This window comes from Orbicella franksi, chromosome 1, assembly GCF_964199315.1.
Source record: "Orbicella franksi chromosome 1, jaOrbFran1.1, whole genome shotgun sequence".
In the NCBI taxonomy this organism is placed as follows: Eukaryota; Metazoa; Cnidaria; class Anthozoa; order Scleractinia; family Merulinidae; genus Orbicella; species Orbicella franksi.
Window position 1 is genome coordinate 24,148,778 of NC_138145.1, and position 23,568 is coordinate 24,172,345.

The 23,568-nt window shown below is 39.7% G+C and overlaps 3 protein-coding genes across 3 annotated transcripts in view; 2 read left to right on the forward strand and 1 right to left on the reverse strand.

The window, feature by feature from the left end:
• The window catches only part of LOC145497745 (A disintegrin and metalloproteinase with thrombospondin motifs 19-like), a 58,654-nt gene extending 42,959 nt beyond the window's left edge, over nucleotides 1-15,695 (reverse strand). The window contains exons 1-10 of the mRNA XM_081477595.1: nucleotides 14,814-15,695; nucleotides 14,374-14,690; nucleotides 13,991-14,132; nucleotides 10,411-10,586; nucleotides 9,789-9,872; nucleotides 9,177-9,301; nucleotides 7,884-7,927; nucleotides 7,689-7,794; nucleotides 7,461-7,613; nucleotides 6,266-6,410 (exon numbers count right to left, since the gene is read on the reverse strand). Of these exons, the coding sequence (XP_081333721.1) occupies nucleotides 6,266-6,410; nucleotides 7,461-7,613; nucleotides 7,689-7,794; nucleotides 7,884-7,927; nucleotides 9,177-9,301; nucleotides 9,789-9,872; nucleotides 10,411-10,586; nucleotides 13,991-14,132; nucleotides 14,374-14,690; nucleotides 14,814-14,910 (1,389 nt within the window). The 5' untranslated portion in view covers nucleotides 14,911-15,695. The remainder of the gene's footprint in view (nucleotides 1-6,265; nucleotides 6,411-7,460; nucleotides 7,614-7,688; nucleotides 7,795-7,883; nucleotides 7,928-9,176; nucleotides 9,302-9,788; nucleotides 9,873-10,410; nucleotides 10,587-13,990; nucleotides 14,133-14,373; nucleotides 14,691-14,813) is intronic.
• The window catches only part of LOC145497920 (hemagglutinin/amebocyte aggregation factor-like), a 71,243-nt gene that overhangs the window by 43,214 nt on the left and 4,461 nt on the right, over nucleotides 1-23,568 (forward strand). The window contains exons 6-8 of the mRNA XM_081477800.1: nucleotides 8,530-8,677; nucleotides 21,877-22,070; nucleotides 22,858-23,068. Of these exons, the coding sequence (XP_081333926.1) occupies nucleotides 8,619-8,677; nucleotides 21,877-22,070; nucleotides 22,858-23,068 (464 nt within the window). The 5' untranslated portion in view covers nucleotides 8,530-8,618. The remainder of the gene's footprint in view (nucleotides 1-8,529; nucleotides 8,678-21,876; nucleotides 22,071-22,857; nucleotides 23,069-23,568) is intronic.
• On the forward strand, nucleotides 3,185-6,246 carry LOC145497891 (tachykinin-like peptides receptor 86C). The gene has a single exon (XM_081477767.1). It carries the CDS (start codon nucleotides 3,271-3,273, stop codon nucleotides 4,309-4,311), a length of 1,041 nt encoding a protein of 346 aa, XP_081333893.1. The 5' UTR covers nucleotides 3,185-3,270; the 3' UTR covers nucleotides 4,312-6,246.

Sequence of the window (23,568 nt, forward strand, 5' to 3'; positions counted from 1 at the left end):
TATTTGTTAACGACCTCCCTGACGCTGTTTCGTCTTCTACAGCCGCATGCTATGCAGATGACACTAAAGTTCTTAGAACGATCAACTCTGCCACTGACTGTGCTGCATTGCAAGTAGATCTCAACAGTCTGGTTGACTGGTCCGAATCATCCGGTCTTTTATTCAACAAGAAAAAGTGTAAATGCCAGCGAATAGCTAGAAAGAAAAGTCCACGGGCATTTCAGTATTCAATCAATGGCGCTGTCTTAGAAACCTGTGAATCTGAAAAGGATCTTGGTGTGTGGGTCTCCAGCGACCTTTCCTGGGACAAGCAAATCTATGAGCAATGCACCAAAGCAAATAAGCTTCTTGGCTTTGTCCGGTGGGCGTCGAAGAGTATACAATCTATGAGGACACGCCGAACATTGTTCCTGTCTATCGTCCGTGGCCAACTTGGCTACGCCTCCCAAGTATGGTCTCCCCAGGCAGTAGGCCTGCTGAAGCAAGTGGAAGCTGTTCAGCGACGCGCGACAAAGTACATCCTGAGGCTCCCTTTTCGCTGTGACGTTCCATACAAGACCAGGCTTCTGATGACCAACTTAATTCCACTATCCTTCTGGCACGAGTATTTGGACATTGTTTTCTTTTACAAAGCTGTAAATAATTTAATATATGTAAATAGTGATGCTCTACCGGTTGCTAGGCAACCGGTCAGAATAACAAGATATTCTAGCAATAGCTCTGTCACTTATATACCTAAGAAATGCCGTACTCTTTCCTGTCAACGCTCGTTTTTTGTCCGATGTGCTAGAATCTGGAACGTTTTGCCTGAAAGTCTTAAGGAACACAATCAAACACCCCTTGCTTTTAAGAGATCCTTACTAAAATATTATACAAATGCTGTAGATATTTTTGATCAAGAAGATATAAGGACGTGGCGGACAATTTGCCCAAAGTGCAATACCGCTAAGACCTTAACGCGCCCACCGCATTGCTGCTTTTAAGCTCCCTATACTAGATTTAGATTTATATATATTGTATAATTTTGTCTCTTAATTATATCTAAGGGGGCCGCTGTAATTGGCTAAGCTGTAGCGGCTCCCCTGGCCATTTTGTTTTGTTTTGCTGTCTGTTTTTTTTGTTTTTTTGCTTCCTCTTATTTTTCTTTTTCTTTATGTGTAATAGTAGGCCGAAGCTTAATAAATAAATAAATAAATAAATAAATAAGTTGCCTTAGAAACGTTCATGGCGGGAAACATTAGCAAAACCAGTAAAATATTAATAACTCAGTGAATGATTTTAAACATCTTCCTCCCAGTCGGCATTAACATTTGACAGAAGTGTAAAAGCGGCGGGAAACTTCTACCTGAAATTGCTTCCTTTTCCTTTTTTTGGAGATTTACACTTCCTTGTCCAGTCAGCTAAAGGTCTATGCAGTTGGGCTCCGCTCGCTCGGTTATTTTGTATTCCCCGTTATTTCGAGTTTCAAACCATTTCCCTTGGATATGCCCTTCAGTCATTTACTATCGGCTATTTCGAAATCTCGCTAGTTCGAAATATTTTTCGTTTCCCCTGCGAATTCGAAATAGCGGGATTCAACTGTATATTAAAGATCGATTTGCACTCGTAAATAATCGTATGTCTTAATACAACTACTGAAAGCAAAAAAAAAGGTTTTGTCATGTACACCTGCTGTGCATTTAGCAGGAACAAAAAACCTTGCTAACAAAAGGAACTCAAAATAATTGAAGTCTTCGCAATCGATGAATACTTACTGGCTAAAAAGAAAACCATACTACTGTTTGTTAGACCTTTTCTTGTGCACCGCGCATTGACGTTATCTATGCGTCTTTCCCGTGATATAACAGTAATTAACGAAGGAGCCAAGCAGAGGCTGGTAGAGCTAAATGAGAACATGGATGATTGGGGAACACTGGGGTAGATTAGGATTGACGAAATTGAAACTTCTGTGTTAAACTTTTTTCAACTTCATCCATGATGAAGGTTTGCTTGCATTTCGACTAATTTTCCTGTGTAGAAAGAAGTTGGATGTTTAGTGGTCGAAAGGTGTTCGGCATTATGCAACAACATTGGACAGGACGGTGAAAGAAAAACTGTATCTACTGAATTGGTTGAAAGGAGTTTCCTATATATCTAATTTCAAACTTTGATAGCTTCGACCTCTCAAGCTGTTCAAACCCCTCTGCATTAGTGGTGGATTTTTTTTAATCATTTGAAAGCACGAGCTTAAAATAAATGAAGCCGAAATATTGTCTTCTTCTTGCGCACCTCAACAAATCTCTCAACAGTGGAAAGGAACTTAAATGAAAACCAGTGACGTTTATCAGTTTTGTTTATTATTTTCAAATGTCCACTGCCTCTCTAGTGAGCTTAACCTCTATGTATGATTTCTAATCATAAATTATCGTGACCTAACAACAAATGGGGTCCATCTTGTGCACCTGCGCGAAGCTGCAACTAATCATTTTGACAGTAATTCAAGTAAAACAATTGGTGTTTGACAATTTTATTGGAAACCGATTCCTCGCTAAAAGCTTTTTAATGAAAAGAAAACTAATTACATTGCTGTATGCGAAACACACATTTGAAGTGAATTGATTCTGCCAATCTCTTAAACGTTATCTGACTAATTGAGCTTGCTTCTCACGATTTGCTATTCCGGTCTCGTGTAGGAAAAGGTAGATTGTAGGTGGAACTATGTGTAATGTGGGCTTCAGACTCTACTGAATAGGGGCTCTTGCATATTCTAGAATGTTCGTTATAATCGTCAGTGGAACAGTCGACGATCATAGACAAGTTTAGTAACACCAATAAATCGATCAATCTTGATTCACTTTTACTAAGAAGAAAAGTAAATTCTTCTTAAAGAATTTCAAAACGATAACCATTTTTGTTTTTCAAAAATCAAGCCGCCATCATGAAACCATATTAGAGCTGCACAAGGTTAAGAGACAAGAAAGACACGAAGGCGTAATAGAAAGTTAAACGCGCAGTATTAACTTTACAAACTTAGACGTCATAGAATTATGACCATATTTCACAGACCCTTTGTCTTTTGACAAGTTTCCTGATGGTTCATAACATGATAAGAAAACTGTATTGTCATGATCATGAATAATCATGATCATGATCATGATCATGAATAATCTTAATTTTTAATTACTAGCATTTACATAAAAAATACCTCATCGCACTCAAGCTCCGTAACAGAAGGAAGTTCATTTCAGGAAGAGCACTTTCCAGTTAACTGGTTTACTTTTAACTTATCCAATGGCGTCGAATACCTCAGAGGTCAACCACAGTTATCCCACCGGTCAAGATATCGCCTTTGCAGTGATGTATTCGTTTATCGTCATCATCGGTGTGCCCGCTAACGGTATTATTATCACTATCGTGCGAAAAACACCTTCAATGCACACAACAACCAACTATCTCCTTATGAACTTGGCTGTGGCGGATCTAGTAACTTTAATGCTGTGCCCGGGAATATACGACTTTGCTCTGAACAAAGTGCGGCTCGAAAAGACTTTGGGAGATTTCATCTGCAAGTTTTTCGCGGGCAACGCAGTTGTTCCAATCACAATGAACGCGGCTGTGGTAACGGTTTGCGCCATTGCCGTGGAAAGGTACCTCGCGCTTGTCAAGCCGTATTACGCCAGATTAAGATTAACCAAGAAACGGGTTCCTCCTGTTGTTGCATTAATATGGACAATTGCTGTGTTATGCTGTATTCCTGACTTAACAACGAATACGATAGAGCCAAGCAATCATTCAACTTATCCTTGTAAACGTCCTTGGACCCTAGACGAATATTTCCATCACAAAGGTTTTATCATTTTCAGCGGCGTTTTCTTTGGGCTCATTCCCAGTATCGTCACATTTTGTTGCTATTTTTGGATTTTTCTTGGATTATTTATAACTAATACGATTTGTGCTACCCCGGAATGTTCAAGTAATGTGGCATTGGAAGACCAGCGCGCAAAGAAACAGCTTTTTAAGCTTTTGTTGTGGCTTATGATACTGTTTTGCATTTGTACTTTACCGTTTTCAATATTCTTTATCTACCTAACCACGATCGACAGGATCACTATAGCAAATAATCGGAATCGCTTTTTCATTGTTCATAGAATGGTGAGGTTTCTTCTCACTGCCAACTCGTTTTGTAATCCGCTCGTGTACGCATTTCAAAGTTCTAACTTTCGAGAAGGATTCAAAAGAATCTTTTGTTGCAAGAGGTTGACGGAAAGGAACGAATTAAAATTGAAGCGCAAACAACCGGAGAATGAAGAAGAAAACAATCCCACCCTATAAGAAAAACTTTTTGTTGCTTAACACAGAAATTTCATCGGCAAAGCTATGATTTCAAGTCCCTCATTACTAACAACTAAAGATTAAGGTTAGCTAAGAGAGTTGTCAAGAAACAGTCAAGTGTCGCAAAGGCTTTCCCATGCCGCGCAGTATTGTTGACTGTGGCGGGGGAGTTTTGCGGAACTTTGTCTTTACGCGTTTAGACGTACTGTAGGATTATTGACTTGCATTGTGAAATGTTATGTTTATTTTTAAGCATCTGAGAAACGTAGCTTCTAGTGAGACTTTTGTTTTTCAAATTTGTTATCCTTTCGCTAAAATTGTCGGGTAAATTAAAATAACATCCTTCATACATCTTTCTTTGTACAAATAATCGACGTTTTGTAAAGAGGGACACCTGAAGTTGTAGGAGAATAGAATACTATTGACTATTTACTATCTTTCAAGGAACCTTCTGGACGAATTTTCGTTCGGCGACCTCACCTGGCTTGCAAAGGTTCAAGTCCTCAGTTTTTATCTATCGTCGAGTTCACTTTAATAGTTCGGCTAGCAAACACAGCCAGTGAGGAACAGCTGGTTTTGTAGGCGGCGTTTTGGCGTGATAGTAAATTTACTCATCTCAACACATCAATAAATATTTTCTAAGGCCCCGTATTTTGGTTATTGAAGCTCTCACCATGATATGAGTTATCACGCGGATCGTTTCATCTTTTCAGCTTGAAAAGTATTAAAAACATTCAATGATACTTAATTATCTCATGGTGTACTTTTGTGGTGTTGCATTTTATTAAAATCGGCATTTCTGTTTTTCGCGCACTTGTTTAATCTGGAACAGAAATTGTAAACGCGGCGTTGGAAAATGTTTCTTCCATTTTTTGAGGAAGCAAAGGGAGAGAAGTCAGGGAGGTCAAAAAACTTTTGCATGATTGAAAATTCCATATCCGTTATAAAATGTTATCACACGACTAAGTTAGTTGAGAAGGCCAATAAATAAAATTAACCAATTAGATTGCTCCATCGCCGGTCCAATATTCTCTAAGTATTGGACCGGGCACTGTCTTGAACGATCTTGCACGATCACTTTTGAAGATTTTCTGTAGTCTTGTGGCTTACGTTTCTGAAAGAACTTGCTTTCACATAAAAGATTCTTTTTCTTTTTCTTCCAACTCTCTTTCCCTTTTGTTTTGTGTAACATCAGATGTAAGTATATGCCTAGTCGGCTCTCAATCAGAATTGCACGTTTGATTTTTGAGGTGTTTTTCCAGTCCGTGATCGTAGCATTTTTTCCTGACATTTTCAGTCGTGTAATAAACCTCTTATTAACCAAGCCAGTTCGAGACCTTACTGGTAGAGTATCGGCCTGCGGTCTTTTTTTTTGTACGGACCTCGCGGAGCGTGCTGTCAAGACCTCGGCCGATATTCTCCCATTGCGGCCCTCGCGCTTGGTTAATAAGATAAATATATTGAACGCTTCCAAAACCAATACTCTGGTGCTGCGTACGGTTACCGCGATGATGAAGGAACAAGGCAGACGTTTTGGTAACATGAGATAAGTCAACAAATGCTGGTACAGGAGTCCACACCTACTAGTGGAAGGACGGTACCATTGCTTCTTCAGAAAAATCTCAAGAATCAATGTCTGAGGACGTGTGTGCTTTCATGTGTCGTCAATAATAATATTATACCAACAGAGTTGCTCTCATTACCTTGATAACTTGAAGCTTAAAGTAACTCGACTTGCATTTGGGAGAGAGGCAAACTCGCGCGGTTGAAGCTGATGCCTGTACGCGCGGTTGCGCAACGCTTCCAATGAGGGGAGGGCTTGAATATACCGCGCTTCCTGACATTACTCCTTCGTTCTAGTTCTGACCACTTTCTCACCTATAGTACAAACCGACATCGGCACTAAACTAATGAATAAGAGCAAGTCTTCTCAGGGGGGAGGGGAAGGAAATACCTTGTATTTGTGACAGTGTCTGGCTCTGTTTCCATACTGCTGCCTACACTGGTCGTCCACAGTGAACGTGACTCCCGGCATCTCAGTAGGCAACTCCAACGGTTTGCCATCGGCTTGAGTTCTCAAACACTTGCTTGCTTTAGAGCTACGGGAAAAAACCTCTGCAGGTTAGATAATGGACATACATGCGGTAACAAGAATGATTCAATGCAGCAATCCGTATGATGGACGCAATGGTGTTTCGATGGCTTGAAACTGTTTGCTTTGCTTCAGTGGTTGTTTGTTTGTTTACTTGTTTCTTTTTTTGACTCGTTTCTTTCTTTTCTTGTTTTTGCCTCGTGGACGCTCTACCAAATGCTGTGATCTCTATAAAGTGTACCACCTTAAGGATTCATTGCAAATGCTTATGTTCATTTGCATCTGTTATTGTATGCTTGATTTGCGTGAGTGCTATAAATTTTAACAAGCTATTTTCAGGCAGGCTAATAGGATCAGGTTTGTTTTGTTTTCCCATATTAATGCGTGGTCTGACCCTTTACTCTCACGGTGTCTCTATTAACCCAGATGTATAAACGGCTACCGGCTTATTGCTTTTTAATGCTGGGGGTAACCTTCTAATGGAATAGTATGCCATCTAGTCGTTTAGTTCAACAGAAACTGGGATAAGCTCTGGCTGTATGGCCACTTCACCCCACGTAGACGTTTAATATATTTACCTCCGTCATCACGCTCCAATCGTTAGGAAAAAAGGCGCAATTCTGTTTTTATGATTTGTGACCAAATCTATACAAACCTTGCTGTTTCTCTCACTGAAAGCGAATTACGGAAACTAAATGATAACCATTGTAAAGTGCAGTTAGAAAATAGCCCAAAGAAAATACGCGCGCTGATTAGTCAACCATCATGCATAGAAATCGAGAGCGAATGATCTAATTGTTTTAATGTAAATCTACTAGTCGTTCAAAAGTTTATCTAAATCCTCTTCACAGACACTTCGAAAATGCCAAGAAGCGGCCGTCATTTTGTTAACAAGGACACACTGCTACGCTACTCACTATCTATCACAGAATAGCTAGTGAATAGCGTAGCCAATCAGAGAACGGAATTCGTGATAGAACGCCAGTAGATTTATACTAAAACTCGATGGAAACACGGTACCTTTTTTCTATTTCTTAAATACAAAAGCAACTCTCACTTGAGGAAAGAATGGATGTAAGCTTTACTGCACCATGACCACTTCATAGTGCCGCGGCGATTTCTTGCCAGCCACTGCGGTGACATAAGGTGAGGTGTTGAACCAGCCGAGTCTGGGCACGTATTCCCGTCCCCATCATGATATGCACCTAGACTAATTAAAAGAGTAAAGATGAAAGATGAGAATTGTGGCAGTGCTTCTTCCAAGCGAGATATATCGGAGACTTACTTGTGTCCAATTTCGTGTGCGACCGTAAACGCGACATTTAGTCCGTTGTCTTGTGAGACGCTGCATCTTTTATGGGGGTCACACAGTCCATGCAAAAACGCCATGCCTGTGTGGAACGAAAGAAATCTTCCTAAGTACAAGGAATTCACTGCAAGTAAATATAATCAGAAAATGACTGAGAAAATATTTACCTACCCACAGTGTCACAAGCGGAGTAACGATTAGCGCATATATCTTTCCTGTCACAAAAAGGCGATAATCAAAGAAATTAGATTGTAGACCATGTAAATTTTAGAATGATATCATTTCTATTTCCTCTAAATTAACTTCGCCGATACTCTATTTTGCTATCTGTTTCTCACTTATTCTCATTACTCCAGCATATCATTAAATAGTATTCTTTGTATCCCACTATATCTCCTGCCTCTTCTTAACGCCTATGTTTGTTGCCGTAACTCATCAGTTCGACTATACTTCCAACCCACGACAATCCCTATGTTCCCTTTATTCATTTTTCTTTTACTTTTTCTTTCTTTTTACTACTTACTGCATTTTAATTTGTTTTGATACCTGTGTAATAGCCAATTCCCTCTATGAGGCGTGTCTGCAGGGAATCATGGCAGTTGTATTCATCAAAACAATCATCCATGTCAAGATGCATGTCTCATGGAGGCAATTTGCCATTAGCTACTTTAGAACAGCTTTTATGTTGGTACAAAGGTTTAGCTTGCGAGCAAGCTCTCTCGGAGTAGGGTGATACTTAAGCCTATTTAGAGTAAAGTGAAGCTCCTTTGCAGACTCATCAAAGTTAACATATACATTCATTTTCTTTCAACAGGAGGTCTATATTTTACTTTGCCCGACCATCAGTTCAACCTGGGACTTCCAACTGAATCTACCACATCTCCATCATTATTGAACTTGGATGCAATGTTCAAAAGTGTTCGGGCTGGCTATACGCGAGACGCCATGAATATCTATCGCACATGGTAAGTGTTGACAATATAAAAGAAAGTGACTGGCTTCTGAAACTTCGTCAATTTTTACCCAAAATGATATTCTGCTTTCGTGTTATTTGTCCTCTTTTTGCGCTTTTCCATTACTCTTCCACATCTTTCACAAAGGATTACTAGGTAAAAGCCAGTCTTTATGGCAAAAAAGGGCAGAGGATTCTTATGTTGACATCGATACACCCTCCTACTCTCTCTAAAACGGCTAACAAAGCCACAGGATGTATCAGCTATATTGGTTTGTGGCTTCGCCTATTACCTTTACACAGATAACTTGATTACAAAAACCTTAAGATCATAGGAACAATAGACCACGTATTTCTATGGTTTATCAGTTCAGCCATGTAAACTGTCGGCAGAAGAGATTGTAATCCGGCGAGTGATAAACGTTCCATTATACGCGGGTCAATAAGTGTCATAGAAATGCCTGGTTAATTCCGTAACTGGACTACTCCTTGTCTCAGATATTAACAATCACCTGGTTAACAGCACTGCTCCGTCGTAAGTTGGATTTTCACTGGATCTGTCTTTTGTGATCCACTGCTGCCATTTACAGAAACTCTCTAGAGTTCTGTCACCATGGTTTGTGATTGACAATCCTTTCTAATAACCAGAAAACAAACACAAGCAAGAGAGGATGAAGTGTAAGAGAGTAAATGCCCCATGTAGGCCATATTCACTTGGTATTTCCTCTTGTAGACATGGTACCCAGTTCTTCCGCGGATATTGTTACCACGCGCGTTGCGTGGATGTTTTCGTGGAGGTTGAAAATGCGTGTAAAGCCGCTTGGGTTGTCTACGTGTACAAAATCCACGTTACAAGAATGGCTATTTTGAGACCATGCTGGGATCTCTGAGACCGGGAGTGATCTAAAAATAACTTGGGAGGGTTTACGTTACGATAAAGGCCTATATAGGGGATTAACTCTCTTACCCTTTGTTCTCTCTTGACAGAGGTAAAATGAGGAATTTCTTGGAGCATTATGACTCACTTGTAATGATGGATTTCATATGGAGCTCTCGGAAACGTAACTAAGATCACCGGAAATCGCATTAGGACAAAGTTCGACAAACGGGCTTTTCTTACTTACAGGCATGTTGTACAGTAACATCAGCCTGGAGACTTCAATGTTTATCTTTGTTCCAATGCTTGGATCACGATATAACTCGGCGACCTTTAAAAATGGGAAAAACAAGTCTCGTTATGCGCATGTCTATAGTCTTCAATAACTCGTAACTCGGACCACATCGTTACGATGAAAGATTTTCAAGAGGCATAGGGATTTGAAATTATAATCGGAGGAAGTAAAAGATACTTTTGCTTAAGCCTAGAAATCCCTGTGTAATGCAAACATTGCATTGCAACCATTTAGAACAGAGTCACGTGGTACACGTTGGTAGAAATATTTACAGTTTCTGGATTTTTACCTGTTCGGCTTCTCATCTCGTTGATAGATTTGGCCTTTTTATTTGACGCATTCAAAATCTCTTCACGATCTACCCACAAAAAAGCACTTTTCTCTTGCAATCCGTCTAAATTTACTTAGCAAGTTTACATTTCGAGGTTTCCTCCGATTTCTCGATAATTTTACACATCGCAAAAATAAATTTGTATATTGTCAGGTGGCTCCTCAAGAATCTCAATCTTCCAGACAGTTGTTCGAGGTGGTCCGATCGTTTAGCCCTTAGGTCAGCTATTGTTGGTTTACTTACCATATTCATAACGGTCAATACATATTCCTCAACAGACTGGTTGCCATGGTAATTGATCATGTCTCTATCAACAACAACCAAAAGCTGAATGGTGACCTCAGTGTCCAATGAACGACGCTGGCGGTGGATAAGTTCCTGCCAAAATTGCAACTTTGAGTTTTTCGAAATCCCATGAGCTGAAAACAAGATTTGAAGAATTGCAATTAAAGGAATATTATCGTGGAAGTAGAAATAATAATAACGACAAGAAAGTTTACAATAACCGAGCTGTAAACTTCTGAATGAATCGCTTAGTTTTGACATCATACAAAGAAATCCTGAGACACTGTAGCTTAAGGGTTGCAAGTTTGGGCGACCGACACAATTTTTACCTATATTTGAAAGGGTTAAATTTTACGAATAACCGGTTCCAAAGCTGTAAAGCTAGATTATAGTATGATATACAGCAAAGCATGAGCGTACACAAAATCCTTTGGCTCTCTTCCAAAGGTACTAAAACGCGCTCTGAAAATATAATTATAACCTTGTAACCCCAAGAGTATTATCGACTAATGTCTTTCTCAATTAAAGGAAAAGGTCATCAAAAGAAAGCGCTTTGAAAATTAAGCCCTTTCTAAACTTGCAGATTCTTCTTCTGGGTCAGAAAGGAGCATCGTATAGCCAGAGCCCTCCTCAACAAGAAAATAACTGCGTTGGCTCATTAATTAAAAGTTTTTAGTCTCTAACTCAGAACTTTTATCCTTCCCCTACATTTCCTTTTTCCGTGATTATGTATCATTTTATTTTATATCTCAGTTGATACACACGTTGTGATTTGTCAATTTATCGGGCCGTGTGTTTCTTAACGGCCGGATAAAATGTGAAGCCGTTTCTGTCACCAAAAAGTCTCGTGATTTTTGTTTTTTTGTGTGTGTTTTTTTTTTGTTTTTTTTTTTCCAACCAAGATATTTTAATCCTTCCTCCTTCAAGAGGTCAATTGAAAGAAAGAAGTCGACACTGGAGATTAAAACAGCTTAGCGGTATCTGAAACAGTTGTAGCTCTAAATCTGTTTTGTAGATACATGTTGCAATTGGCCCTCTTAAGTAAGAAGGAATTGCTTCGAGATGGCTGCTAATGTTACGTAATGAGAAAACCAAATTAGAGGTAAGCGATAAAGAACGGATCAGTTGAAATCATTTTGGTAGCAACTTAAATACCTTTTAATTACAGCTTTCGTTTTCAATTGAAGTCACTTAAATAATTTTAATTACGAACTTTAATCAGCGTTGGAAGAGTTGCTTCGAGATGGCTGCAAAAGTGTTACGTAAGTGTCAGTATTTACTTTTTAATCTGCGTATAAAAGGAAAAATTAATTAAGAATTAAAAAAAAAAGATAATGTAACCCGCAGATAGTGTCACTAGCATTATTGAAACGTTATATGCCCAGTACAACACTGTAGGTCAACTTCTCAGACTTCTTGTATCTTAACTATGCGACAAATGTCGCCTAAAAAATCTTAAAGCGGTTTATAACTCTCCTAAATGAACATATGATGACATGACTGCAAGAACCGTTATAGCACCAGTTACTAAATATCTGTAAATAACCGTGAAGATCTTTATAGATTATGAGACCATCAACGTACTTTTACTGACAATCTAAGGCCATATCCTGAAGAATTTGCCAATCTACATTTCAATCTACAGGATTTGAAAACAATTAATTCCGGTAATACTCAGATAACTGGCAATGGCAAAAGCTATCTATGTTATTTGTGAAATATGTACTTACAAGATCTTTAGCGTAGATAAATGACAAAAAGCAACGGCGATAAGCTGTTAAAACCCATTATCTGTTATTTTTCACTGAAAGCTTTTGCGCGAAAGGTATCCGATTAAGAGAGCCTTACTTGTAAAACCGCCCATTTACAATCTATAAATGGAGAGTACGGGTGGGGTTTAAACTGATTGCTGAGAATTGCTCAAAATTTTAACTGCCAGCTGACAAAATGAAGCTTTTGTCGAATACGAGATCAGCAAAGTTAAATGAGAGCTGCGTAATGGGAGGAAGTTTCAACTGATCGCTGAGATCACATCACATCACATCACATCACATCACATCACATCACATCACATCACATCACATCACATCACATCACATCACATCACATCACATCACATCACATCACATCACCCCTATATCCTAATTAAACGCCAAACACCTAGGATTTGTGTGAAACGGGCACGTTCTTAAAAATCACTCTTCCCCTTTTCCTCAAAAATGTAACACCGCTTCACTAACGGAAGCAGCCAACAAGAGCTTGATTTGAGAACAAAGTCCTAAACTGACCAGTGAATGTGTGATAGACTCGTCCTGACATGGATCCAGACCACGGTACTTAAACGGCGTATTTACTAGTTATGCAACGAGTGGCTTATCGTGAGATCTTGATTTTTAAATACCGACTGAAGTCGCATGAAGTTTTCTCCCCTTACAGTCAGGTTTTTCCATAGTCCTTATAAACTATAGAAAGTAGAATGCAAGAAATAATTTGTTCGTTATTCATATTTCAATATCGTCTCGTAAAATCTTAAGTGAGCTAAACGAGAACATCTTTTGCGAAGGGAATTTCAGTGATACCGTGATGAACGTCGGGTAACCTTCGTAGTATGTAACGGATTTCTAGCCTCCTGACTGGCTGATTTTTACAAAGCATGGGATAGATATAGTTACAGTCAGTCGTTTAGTGGAATTAAAACACGTCACGTGCTGCAACCTTGCTTTCGTCCAGCTAAGGTCATTTATACCGAAAGAAATCGAGTTGTGTTACTGAATTTTTATGGCGCATCTGTTGTTTTTCTTTATTATGCGATTCGATTCTTAATGTGACTGTACAAAAAAGTTACGTATACGGACGAAGTCAGTGAGAAGGCACAGTTCTAAAACGTAGTCGAAAATTTCTGAGAGTGATCAACTTCTTATATCTCCCCAGAATATCAACACATTATTACCGCAGAGAGGTGATAAGAATAGAGAAAATCATCGGCTCCGAGCTAACCAGCGTTTGCGGGTCTTTTTTTGACACATAATCGCAGATCTATTGTACAAGAACAGCATACTACAAGGTCCGGCACGAGGGCAAAACGCCCGGGGGATACTACCATATAAAAAGGACGGGGGTGCTTGTCGGAAATTTTGTGAAGAGCCCAAGATCCTGCTTTTTGGGCGTGACTTGAAATTTTTTCACCTCTTAGAGGTACCAATTCTAAAACAGCAGTTAATCTCCTGTGATATTTTTTGGCCTCAATACCCTAAAAGGCACCAAAAAGCTCCCGCTCTGGACCTTCTGAAGCTGAACACCCTAAGAGGTACGACGAGTACCCCTGCGCTTTTTACATGGGAGTCCCGAGGCGGGGTGGGGGGGGGGGGGGGCAAAACGTCTGGTAGTCAGCAGGCTAATTCTGCTGCTGTAGGCTCTTTCAGCAGCAGATGACAGGATTAGCCTGAGTTATTTCATCGCCTGTCGGAAAAACGCAGGCAATGATCTTTGACCTGTGACTCCAACAACAAATTAAAGAATAGCAACGCTTTCATCTTACCTTGGGGATGAGTCGGGAAGGTCGAACTTTGCGGCAACGATGCTAACACAGAAGACCTCTTGTAAAACAAATGAGGTTGTTTCTTTTTCTTGGCCATGGGCTCTATGAAATAGTCTTCCTCTGAAGTTTGTATCAGCCCCATCTGTGATAAAAAAAAGAAGAAAAAAACACTAAAAGATTTGCAAAGATAACCTTCCAGGGCAAAATTTGAACAGTCTAGACTTCGTCACGCGAGAGTAAAAAACACGCTTCATCTTTCAACACTTGCACTTGTGATGATAGAAGCTATGAATATTTTGCCGGGATCGGTTAGAGCATGAATCAAGAGCAGTTTGTCAACAAAACCGTCCTCGCGGAATAAACAAAGAGACGTTATCCCTTACCAGCCCGTGACATCCGCTTAGTGCAACACCGGATTGCGAACGAAAACGCAAACTTCCAGTGTAGTAACAGTCTCTGGATAAATTCACTCTCGGTGGCTGATGCAAGTTATCTAAGATTTCACTCGTGAACCTGGGATCCATAAGTTTGCGGTTTTTCCTTAAATCTAGCAGGAATTCCTCTCCGAAAGCACGAAATCGCACATACAATCTTTCGTTGCCAATAGCATCCTTAAATTCGTTGCTCAAAAACGATCCAGTGTTTGTCACAACCTGGGGCACAATGACTTCATATTCTTGAATATTTTTCGCGAGGTCTTCTGTGGAAAGAAATGATTCCCAGAATGATTACATCAGTCTGCATATCCCAAGTCACGAAATACAGTGGAAGTAAACAAATCCGTGACGATAAAGGCAAAATATAATAATACACTGAACTCTACCTTGTTGACGATCGCGGAACGATTTTTCAGCAGCAGAGTTGCTCAGTGCAGATAGAGGAAAAGTCAGAAATCCAGCAAATAAAACGAGTCGCCACATCGTCTTTCTCTTCGTGTATTGTTTTAAGTCGCCAAGTTAACTTGCCAAACGTCAAGATTGACAGAGGTTCGAGTGAGCTTATTTGTCGGCAATCCTTTCTTTCAACACCGGATTTTCCAAACTGGGTGTCTCCCAGACGAAGAGATTACTTGCTTGGGTGAGAACTGTTTATATTCCTGTACAAAATTTACCCGTGGGAAATTCTTCCCACTGACCCCCAGAAAAAACACAAGTCTAACGCGTTCTATTCTACCAATGAACACCATGGGGGTAATTTCCTAATTACGTTAGGGGTTACACCGCGAAAACCAACCGCACTGGATGATTAAAATGCCTTACAGAAATTTCATTATCCTCATCTGAAGATAATATTCCAACTAATGACAATAAAATCCACACGTGCCAAGTTCATCGGAAGGATACAGTTACTCTTGGATTTAAAAGACTTTAAATACCAGACGTGTTTATATGTGCGGCTCTGTGACCCGTCGGTCGCGAGTTTGACATTTATTGTAAACGCAATAACCGGGTTTGTTTGGGCTGTAAATTGTGTTTTGTTTGTTGGATTAAAGTAAGTCGCGTTGAGCTGTTATAAGCTGTTATAATCTCAACGCTTGAAATACCCAGAACGGCTTACTGATAAGCTCTCTTATGCACCTATACCGTAGCTGGGGGTGGGTGCAGAGGGGAAGGTGGTTTGTTTCAAAGTAATTGTGAATCTGGCAAGATTTATCCATACAAATGAATATATGAGGAACAAAAACAATTAAAGCAATTTTATTCCTTGGTACGAAAGACGCTTATAAAGGATACTCAACTGGCAGGGGGGAGGGGGGGGGGGGTGAATCATTTGGCTTTTTACAAACGTGGCCGAGGAGTACAACTCGGGACTACCGAGAAACAACTCCAGCTAATGGCTAGAGCGGGACTTGAAATCGGGGTCTGTAACCTTTCGGCCACGCTGCCAACCCCCAGCAGCTTTACGTACGGTCACTGACCATCGTAATTCATTTATATCGATAGATCTTTGTTATCGCGGCGACTTCTGAGCGCCAGTTCTGCCATCAGATGCCAGCGCCATACAGGAGCCCATTACTCGAGGCGTGCAACTGCAAAGGCGTTTTTACAAGTAGGTTTATTTTAATATAGGCCTTTCCCGCGTAAAGAACTGTTTCCGATGACGTTCGTTACTACTTTCCGTAATGGGCTCCTGCCCTTTAGTGAAAGACCTTTCCGCGTTTAATTCAACTATTGATATTGGTCATGTAGCATCTGTCGACCCTGCTGGAAAGAGTACTGTGAAATTAGTTTAACGGGCAAGTTTTGGGAGTCGTATCTTTTACACAAGGTCATAGCTTTGCAAAGTCGTTAAATTTTACAGACGTTTGTATGCTGGGGGCACAAACATGCCTTCCAGCATACAAACGTCTCTAAAATTTTCCGACTTTGTTCAACCGTATCGATAAAAATCGATAACTTAACGTTTGTCTAGACAAACAACAGGATGATGATCGCGAAACCTTTCACATGATTTTTTTGGCGGTAAGCAATTAGGAGCGTTATTTACAAGTTCCTGTCACGCTTTTTCGTTTGTGGTAACATCCTAATACTGCGAATCTCCATTCATTCACACGCGGAAACTGGCATCAGCTGATAATGATATGTTTACAGTAGTTTTCTTCCTGTATTGCTTATTGTGTTTGTGCTGTATCAAACAGAATTATCAATGAAGATCGCGTAATCTCAGGAGGAACTGAAAGGAAGATCCCGTAGAATTAAACTAAAATAAGACGATCTATGATCGTAAGTCGGGCTGTAGCCAGACGTATTGCTACGAGTGTTGATCATTTGCGGCGCGCAGCGGTTCTAATAATAGCATGCGTGATATGTACATGCTGATAGATGCATGTCTCAAAGAAATATGAAGCTGTAATCGTACTAATATTGAACAATTATTCGCCAAAGGCGAAGTGAACATTGGTGAATATTCACCAATGTTCACTGAGCCAGAGGCGAATAACTGTTTTAGTGTAATTTTCAGAGATGAATATCAAGGACTACAAAATAACGTTGTAAAACAGAAAACGCTGTGGCTAAATGACCGGCAGCGGGTCAAGGTTTTCAAATCACTAAATGACCGGAAGTTCTTAATCGACATATGATAGTTTGAATTGGATGGGTTCCTTCGATTCCTTAAATTTGAGAAAAATGTCAGACTGCCGATCATTTAGTGATTTGAAAACCGTGACCGGCAGTCAACCTAAAGAAATTGTGTCGCAAACCATGGTCTCGCTATCTGAGCCGAGCGTATAAAACCAAGCGTTAGACTTGCGAACTATAAAGCTCTTCTGGATCGCTTGGCAGTTCTTAATCGACATGTGATAGTTTGAATTGGATGGGTCCCTTCGATTCCTTAAAATTTGAGAAAAATATCAGACTGCCGGTCACTTGGTGATTTGAAAACCTTGACCGGCTGCCGGTCATTTAGCCAAAGCGAACATAAAAACACAGACGCAATTGTTCGTGTGCATACACGTATGCAGCCGTAGTTTTAATAATAAGCTTACATGTACATCGATTGTCAATCAATTTACTCATCGAGTTCGGCAGTAAAACAAACGAGCGAAACACTACGAAAAATAAATTCATTCGGTACCTTGTTTTATCGTTGTTGACTTCATTCACAGTTGTCATCATCGCCTAAAAATGAGTAGCTTTAGTTTGAAGAAAAATAAATTGCGGTCAATCGATCTGACCTGCTGGCGATCGACGCAACCACTGCGTTTACGATTCTTAAAAGCCTTGAGTACGAGTTCTTGAAAAGATTTTTGGTCCAAGGGCGATCGCAGTCATTTTCGAAAAACTGAAAACTTCATTCAGCAACTGTCCACCATGTTTACTTACCGAGATGGCAAAGATGGCGAGCTTAGTAACCTAGCGGGGTGAATATAGCGTCATATAATGAGCTTTTCGACCAATCAGAATGTCCAATTCTTATATTCACCTCTGAAAATTATACTAAAAATATATAATTAACTCAACATTGCTTATTTCCACTGACCGATAGATGAAAGTGAAAGCTACGGTAATCGTACTGAAGTTGATTTGAGTTGTGACTCACTTATGTGTTAGAGGAGACTGGGGTCACTGTCACGTTTGGTATTTAACGTGAGGCTTTGCTACTGAGTAACACATTACATAAAGTCTGTGGCCCTACGGCACAGCATTGTTTAATAAAGCAGTTGTCGTCTCTCACATTGTTCACTGCAGTTATTTCATATGTACTTCATATGTACTAATCTGCACTTTTGCCACCGAGTGAGTGCATAGTCTGGAAATACTGCACTAAGCTCTCGGTGGGTGGTACTTTTAACAGTACACATAAACCTGCGGGATGGCTTCTACCATATTCGTCTCTTGCATGAGAATCAAGTATTTTATAACTCCAATTATCAGTATGTTAGATACTGACAACGATACATTCAATTGTCAGAATAAATGAAGAATAATTTTGTAACAAGAGTGATTCAAAAGCCGTCTTTAGACATACTGTACTGATATCCCTCTTTTATCGAGTCACTATGATGTAGATTACCAGTGTGGCTTTCACTATAATTAAGCTGGTCCCTGAGCTGGTAAATTATTTTCCTCAGACATAGCAATCTCCAATCATTGACGGTAATTCTGTTTGCATTAAATACACCTGCCCTGTACATTGTAAGAGCGACCGTAAACTAACAGAAACATCTGTCATTGAATATTACCATGGAAACGAAAAGTTATTACTCTAGACTTCCGACACGTTGAAATTAATATTTCTTCTAGTGCAAGAATTGTTCAGTTAGCAAAACCTCGAGCGATAACTCATCTTTTGACGTACGCGACAGCCTTCCATTTAATGTCACGCAACGCAAAAGCTTGGAAAATTACAAAACGAAGAACCCTGTCGAGCTAACACGTTGTAAAACGTCAAGTTCCTAGAGGTTCTTATATCTGATAAAACTAAAACCTCCGAAAAAAAGGTAATTTTTTAAAAAAATTATGACTGCGTCACATGAAAACCAAGAATACATTACACTCATCTGACACCACGTACGCGTTATTTGATACCACCACCGACAAACATTCCTGCACAATATGCGAATATAATAAACACAAAAGCGACAAAACTAATGGGACAAATAGAAAAATAACAGCTGATAATGTACTCTGTTTGTGCTAAAACATAATAAAGGTAATAATCATTATCGAGGTAACATAAATATGACAATTACGTTTCTCTTCACTCTGATGAAAGCCACTTTTGTAGTCAAACATGCCATCTTTGTTGTTGTTTCCTCCCGTGTTTCCAAGGGTTTGAATACGATGCACCTTGTCGTTATCGGCACCTAAAACTTTCGTAAATGTTCTTAAATGTCGCCTGTAGTAACACTCCGTCCACATTTTCTGTTCATTGATCGATGACCCGTTTGATTTCTAGTTTGATTCTAGATCCAGTTAAGACTTATTTAATTTACCTTATTTGCTCGAAATCAATTACACAGATGATCAAAATAAAATAAAATAAAATAAAATAAAGGATTAAATATATTTACAAGTTTAAAGAGGAGATATATTAGTAATTAGGCCATTTGTTAAGACCTTCGCTGAATCATTCGATTCTTTTGCTATTTTGAATTCGCGGAACGACCTGTTTCGAAATATACACTCATTGACCACGCCATCTTTCAGAGTGGATCTACCGCGAATGGTGAGCGGGTCCGTATTTTGAACGTAGAAAAGATGGCACCATTTGTTAACATATCGGCATCGTAGAAAGAAGGTTGAGCCTTCATTACGTGTCTGCGGTATTGTTCATTGCACGTGACTGAGCTTTGAGGAGGAAGAAATACGAGGGGCCATACGAGGGTAAATTCATAGTCGGTCTCCCGACTTAAGGCTTTTTTCAGACTTTTTAAAGCTTCCATGCAACTCCGAAGGTTTGGATTTACTAATTCGCTGGATAGACGGATCTGCACGGAAGAACGCCGAGTAGTGAACTTAGTCAACAGTCTATGGATGACTTCCCGTTAAACTGACAAGGAAGAAAAAAGCACGTTCCAAAACGCTGGCACGTAACAAATCAGCTGGATATCCACTTTCAAGTTCCTTTAAGTGTACATCCGCTTCATAGGCAGCCTCCAATTGGCTCTTATTAAATGTGAAAATGTATTTAGAGCAATGAAAATAGATTCTTTTTGCTACTTCTGGCAGTGAAGTGTCGCAAGAGCTTCTGGAGGAAGAGTTGTAATTGTACTCAGGTGAGATCTTTTTTATTTCATTTCTTTATAAGACTTTCTGTGTTTCTATAGAAATGGTTATTATTATTTTATAAAATAACTGAGGTACTACGCACGCTCTGATTGGTCAGGGCTGTTAATCCTATGTTCTGTTGTACCAGTAAACCACGGTTTCCGATCCATGGCAGCTCTACGCGGGAACTAGAGAACTCGGAACTCTAGCGATAGCAAACGTAACAAACAGTTTTGCTTTTCACTGGTTGAGATATCAATAACACGAATATCTTTCCATTTAACATATACATGGCAATTTGCAAAGAAAAAAAGGACCAGAAGTTGGTCGTCATATAAAGCTTTTAAGCTTATCTTTTTTTTCCACGGCAAAAATTTAACGCCGCTTGAGATTAAAATTAAGGAAGTTTTAAACCCTTTTTTCGGTGCTTTATACGGTCAGCTGAGGACGAAGTCAGCTGGGCTTGACCGATCAATTTGGGTTGTTGCACAAACAGTTGCACAAACAAACTGCACAAACAGTTGTTACCGTCTGTACAGGGGACATCCGTCTTATTTTCGAAATGTATTAAAACATACCGAGAGCGGAAGCTCCTTTGCTTGAAATCAAAACATCAAAGAAAACACCCCCACAGCGTTGGAGGTTTTCCTTTGCTTTGAAACGAAACGAAACATAGGCAGATCCTCCACGAAAAGATCCACGCAACGCGCGAGTAATATCCGCGGAAGAACTGGGTGCAATGTCTAAAAATAACTCAAGAGGGATTACCTTAGTTAGAGGACCTATATGGGGGATTCACTCTCTTACCTTGATAATCTCTTGCTTCAAGCAATAGTTTTCATTTAGCAAAATACAGAGAAACACGGACTTCATAGCCTCCAACATAGGTAAATAAATTCTGAATAAATTTCGGAAGCAGCGTTTCTGTAACTGACCTTTATTCCATTCGCAAAACTTTGGAAAGTTGTCGTTAAACACTGCGTTGAATCACTTCGCCAAGCACACGAAGTTTGGACTACTTGGCACACTTTTCGTACAGCCTTTTACTGTCGTGATGACCGATTCCACCTACGAATTCCTGCATTTCTCCGTGCGAACACTTTTGAGTTAATAATATCGTTTTTGCCTTTTGCCGATAACCTTTTTCTTTCCTTTCTTAAACCTTTCTTAGCGTGAAATGTTTTCGTCGCTTCCCTCTGTGGATTTAATGCAGGTTTCACTGTAATTCTCTATCTACAGTATAATTTTTGACTCGGCTCGGTTTCACACTTACCTGGGTTAATATTCAGTAAAGGAAGATAAACTGTACAATTAAATTTAAAGAATCCAGTTTCAAATTACAATTAAATCCAAATGTGAAGGAAAAAAAACTTCGAGGAAATTCTCAGCAGAAATTGCAAAGCATTAAAGATTACTCGTGTCACTGAAAAAAAAAAGATGGTACAGAATTGAACCTCTGTTTTTCCTGTTTCAGAGCATTTGTGAACAGTTTTTTGCCTGAAGCAAAAGGGGTACCATTCGGTAAAAGATGGTTTGTGAAACTGTAAGACGTTAAATCTACGAGCGTAGCTTCCGCGAATAAAATTTTATTGAGTGAGTCCCCGAGTATAAAGCTCGGCGACTGGGCTGTAAACTCACCCAAATTAATTCCTTTCTGTTCTTTTTTTAATCCAGTCCAGTTTCAGCACGTCGGAAAGTCTTACCAATGAAGGACCGACGATTCAATTTAGGTCTTCTCCTGGTGCTGTTTGTCTTGGACACGACCTTGATCAACCTGGGCAGTGCGTCGTGCAGTGACCACAGCAGACCTTCAGGCGAAAGCTGGGAGAACGTCTGGGATGGTCTAGTTGACTATGACTGTGGGAAAGGTGAGAAAATAACACATGTCACAAGCCATAAGATATATTGCAATTTCTGTGATGATGATGATGATGATGATGATGATGATGATGATGACAACAATGATGATGATGATGGTGCTAATGACAAGAACAAAATGCAAGAAATCAATCATACCGTCATACGTGAAAGAAAGTGAAGAAGCTCCCCAAATGAAAAGCGTTGAAAAAAAGTCTGTTCTCAAATGTGCCATCAAATTTTTCAAAGAGAATTTATTTCATTTCCGCGATGTTCTTGTGGGAGGTATCTAAATGTATTAATCTAACAAATCTTTGGCCGTAAAAGGGGAGACTCCAGACCAACAATTCAACATAGTGGGACAGTAGTTACCTTCTGTTTCTCGCGTGCAGAAGAATCTTGATGTAATCCCTAGGAGGTTACTATGACTAACAGAGGCTCTCGAGCACAGTATCTTGAAGGCTTTACAAACTTTCTTAGTTAGAGAGGTAATAAGGAACAAAGCATTAGGGCTCTGGAGTCCTTGGAGTTGCTCTAGCGTAACAAATGCCGTTTTGTTACGCTAAATGCCTCCCCCTCCCCTCCTCCTCCTCTCCCCCCCCCCCCCCCCCCAATGTTGAATTCACATCAGACATCCAGAAAAAATAATTGTTAGTCGCACCACGGGCATTTTTTTGCACTAAGTGCCTGACGTGGATTCAACATTGGGGGAGGGAAAATGGAAAATGGGGACAGTGTAACAAGTAATCATACTTGTGGAAAAGAGAACTCCTTTCTGCTCTTTTATTGTATTAACAGGCTATTCGGTCAGTCGTATTAGAAGTCAACATAGAGACTGCATCGAGGACAGGATTTGGGCTTTCAGCTGTGAGTCAAACTCGGCTGCTGAACACTGCTCCTGGAGTCATGTACTAAATTCCTATGACGGGGTATTGGATTATAAATGTCCACACAGTGGCTTCATTACAGGCATATATAGCTGGCATAATAATGCAAAAGAAGATCGTCGGTAAGCTAAATTCGCTCGATGCATCGAAACATGCATAAATTTTGTTTAGCAGCAAATATATATTTATGTAATTTACCGGCTGGGAGGTCCGTATAGGGAAAAACTGTGTCCAAGGTCTTGAGGGCTCGGTTTTTTCCTATACGGACTGACCTAAGCCGGTGAATAACCAATGCACGTCGCACTGTCACAGTTAAAGTTTAGCTTATAAACTGAGCCGTCCGCAAATCTCAGTGAGAAATGGAAGCCTAATAATAAAACAGAACTTGAAATATATCTTGGAGTTGGAGCAGTGAATATAGAAAGCAAACAGTGATATTTCATAGCGACCACAGAGAAATAAACTAAACAGACTAAATAATTATGTTTTCAAAAATCTGCACAAACAGGCGAAGTTAAATGCTTTGTCTTGCTGAAAATAAAATCACACTTTCAAATTCGATTTTGACGAAAGTTCTTAAAACACGAGGAATGCATTACACAGTGAAACTGACCAGATTTTT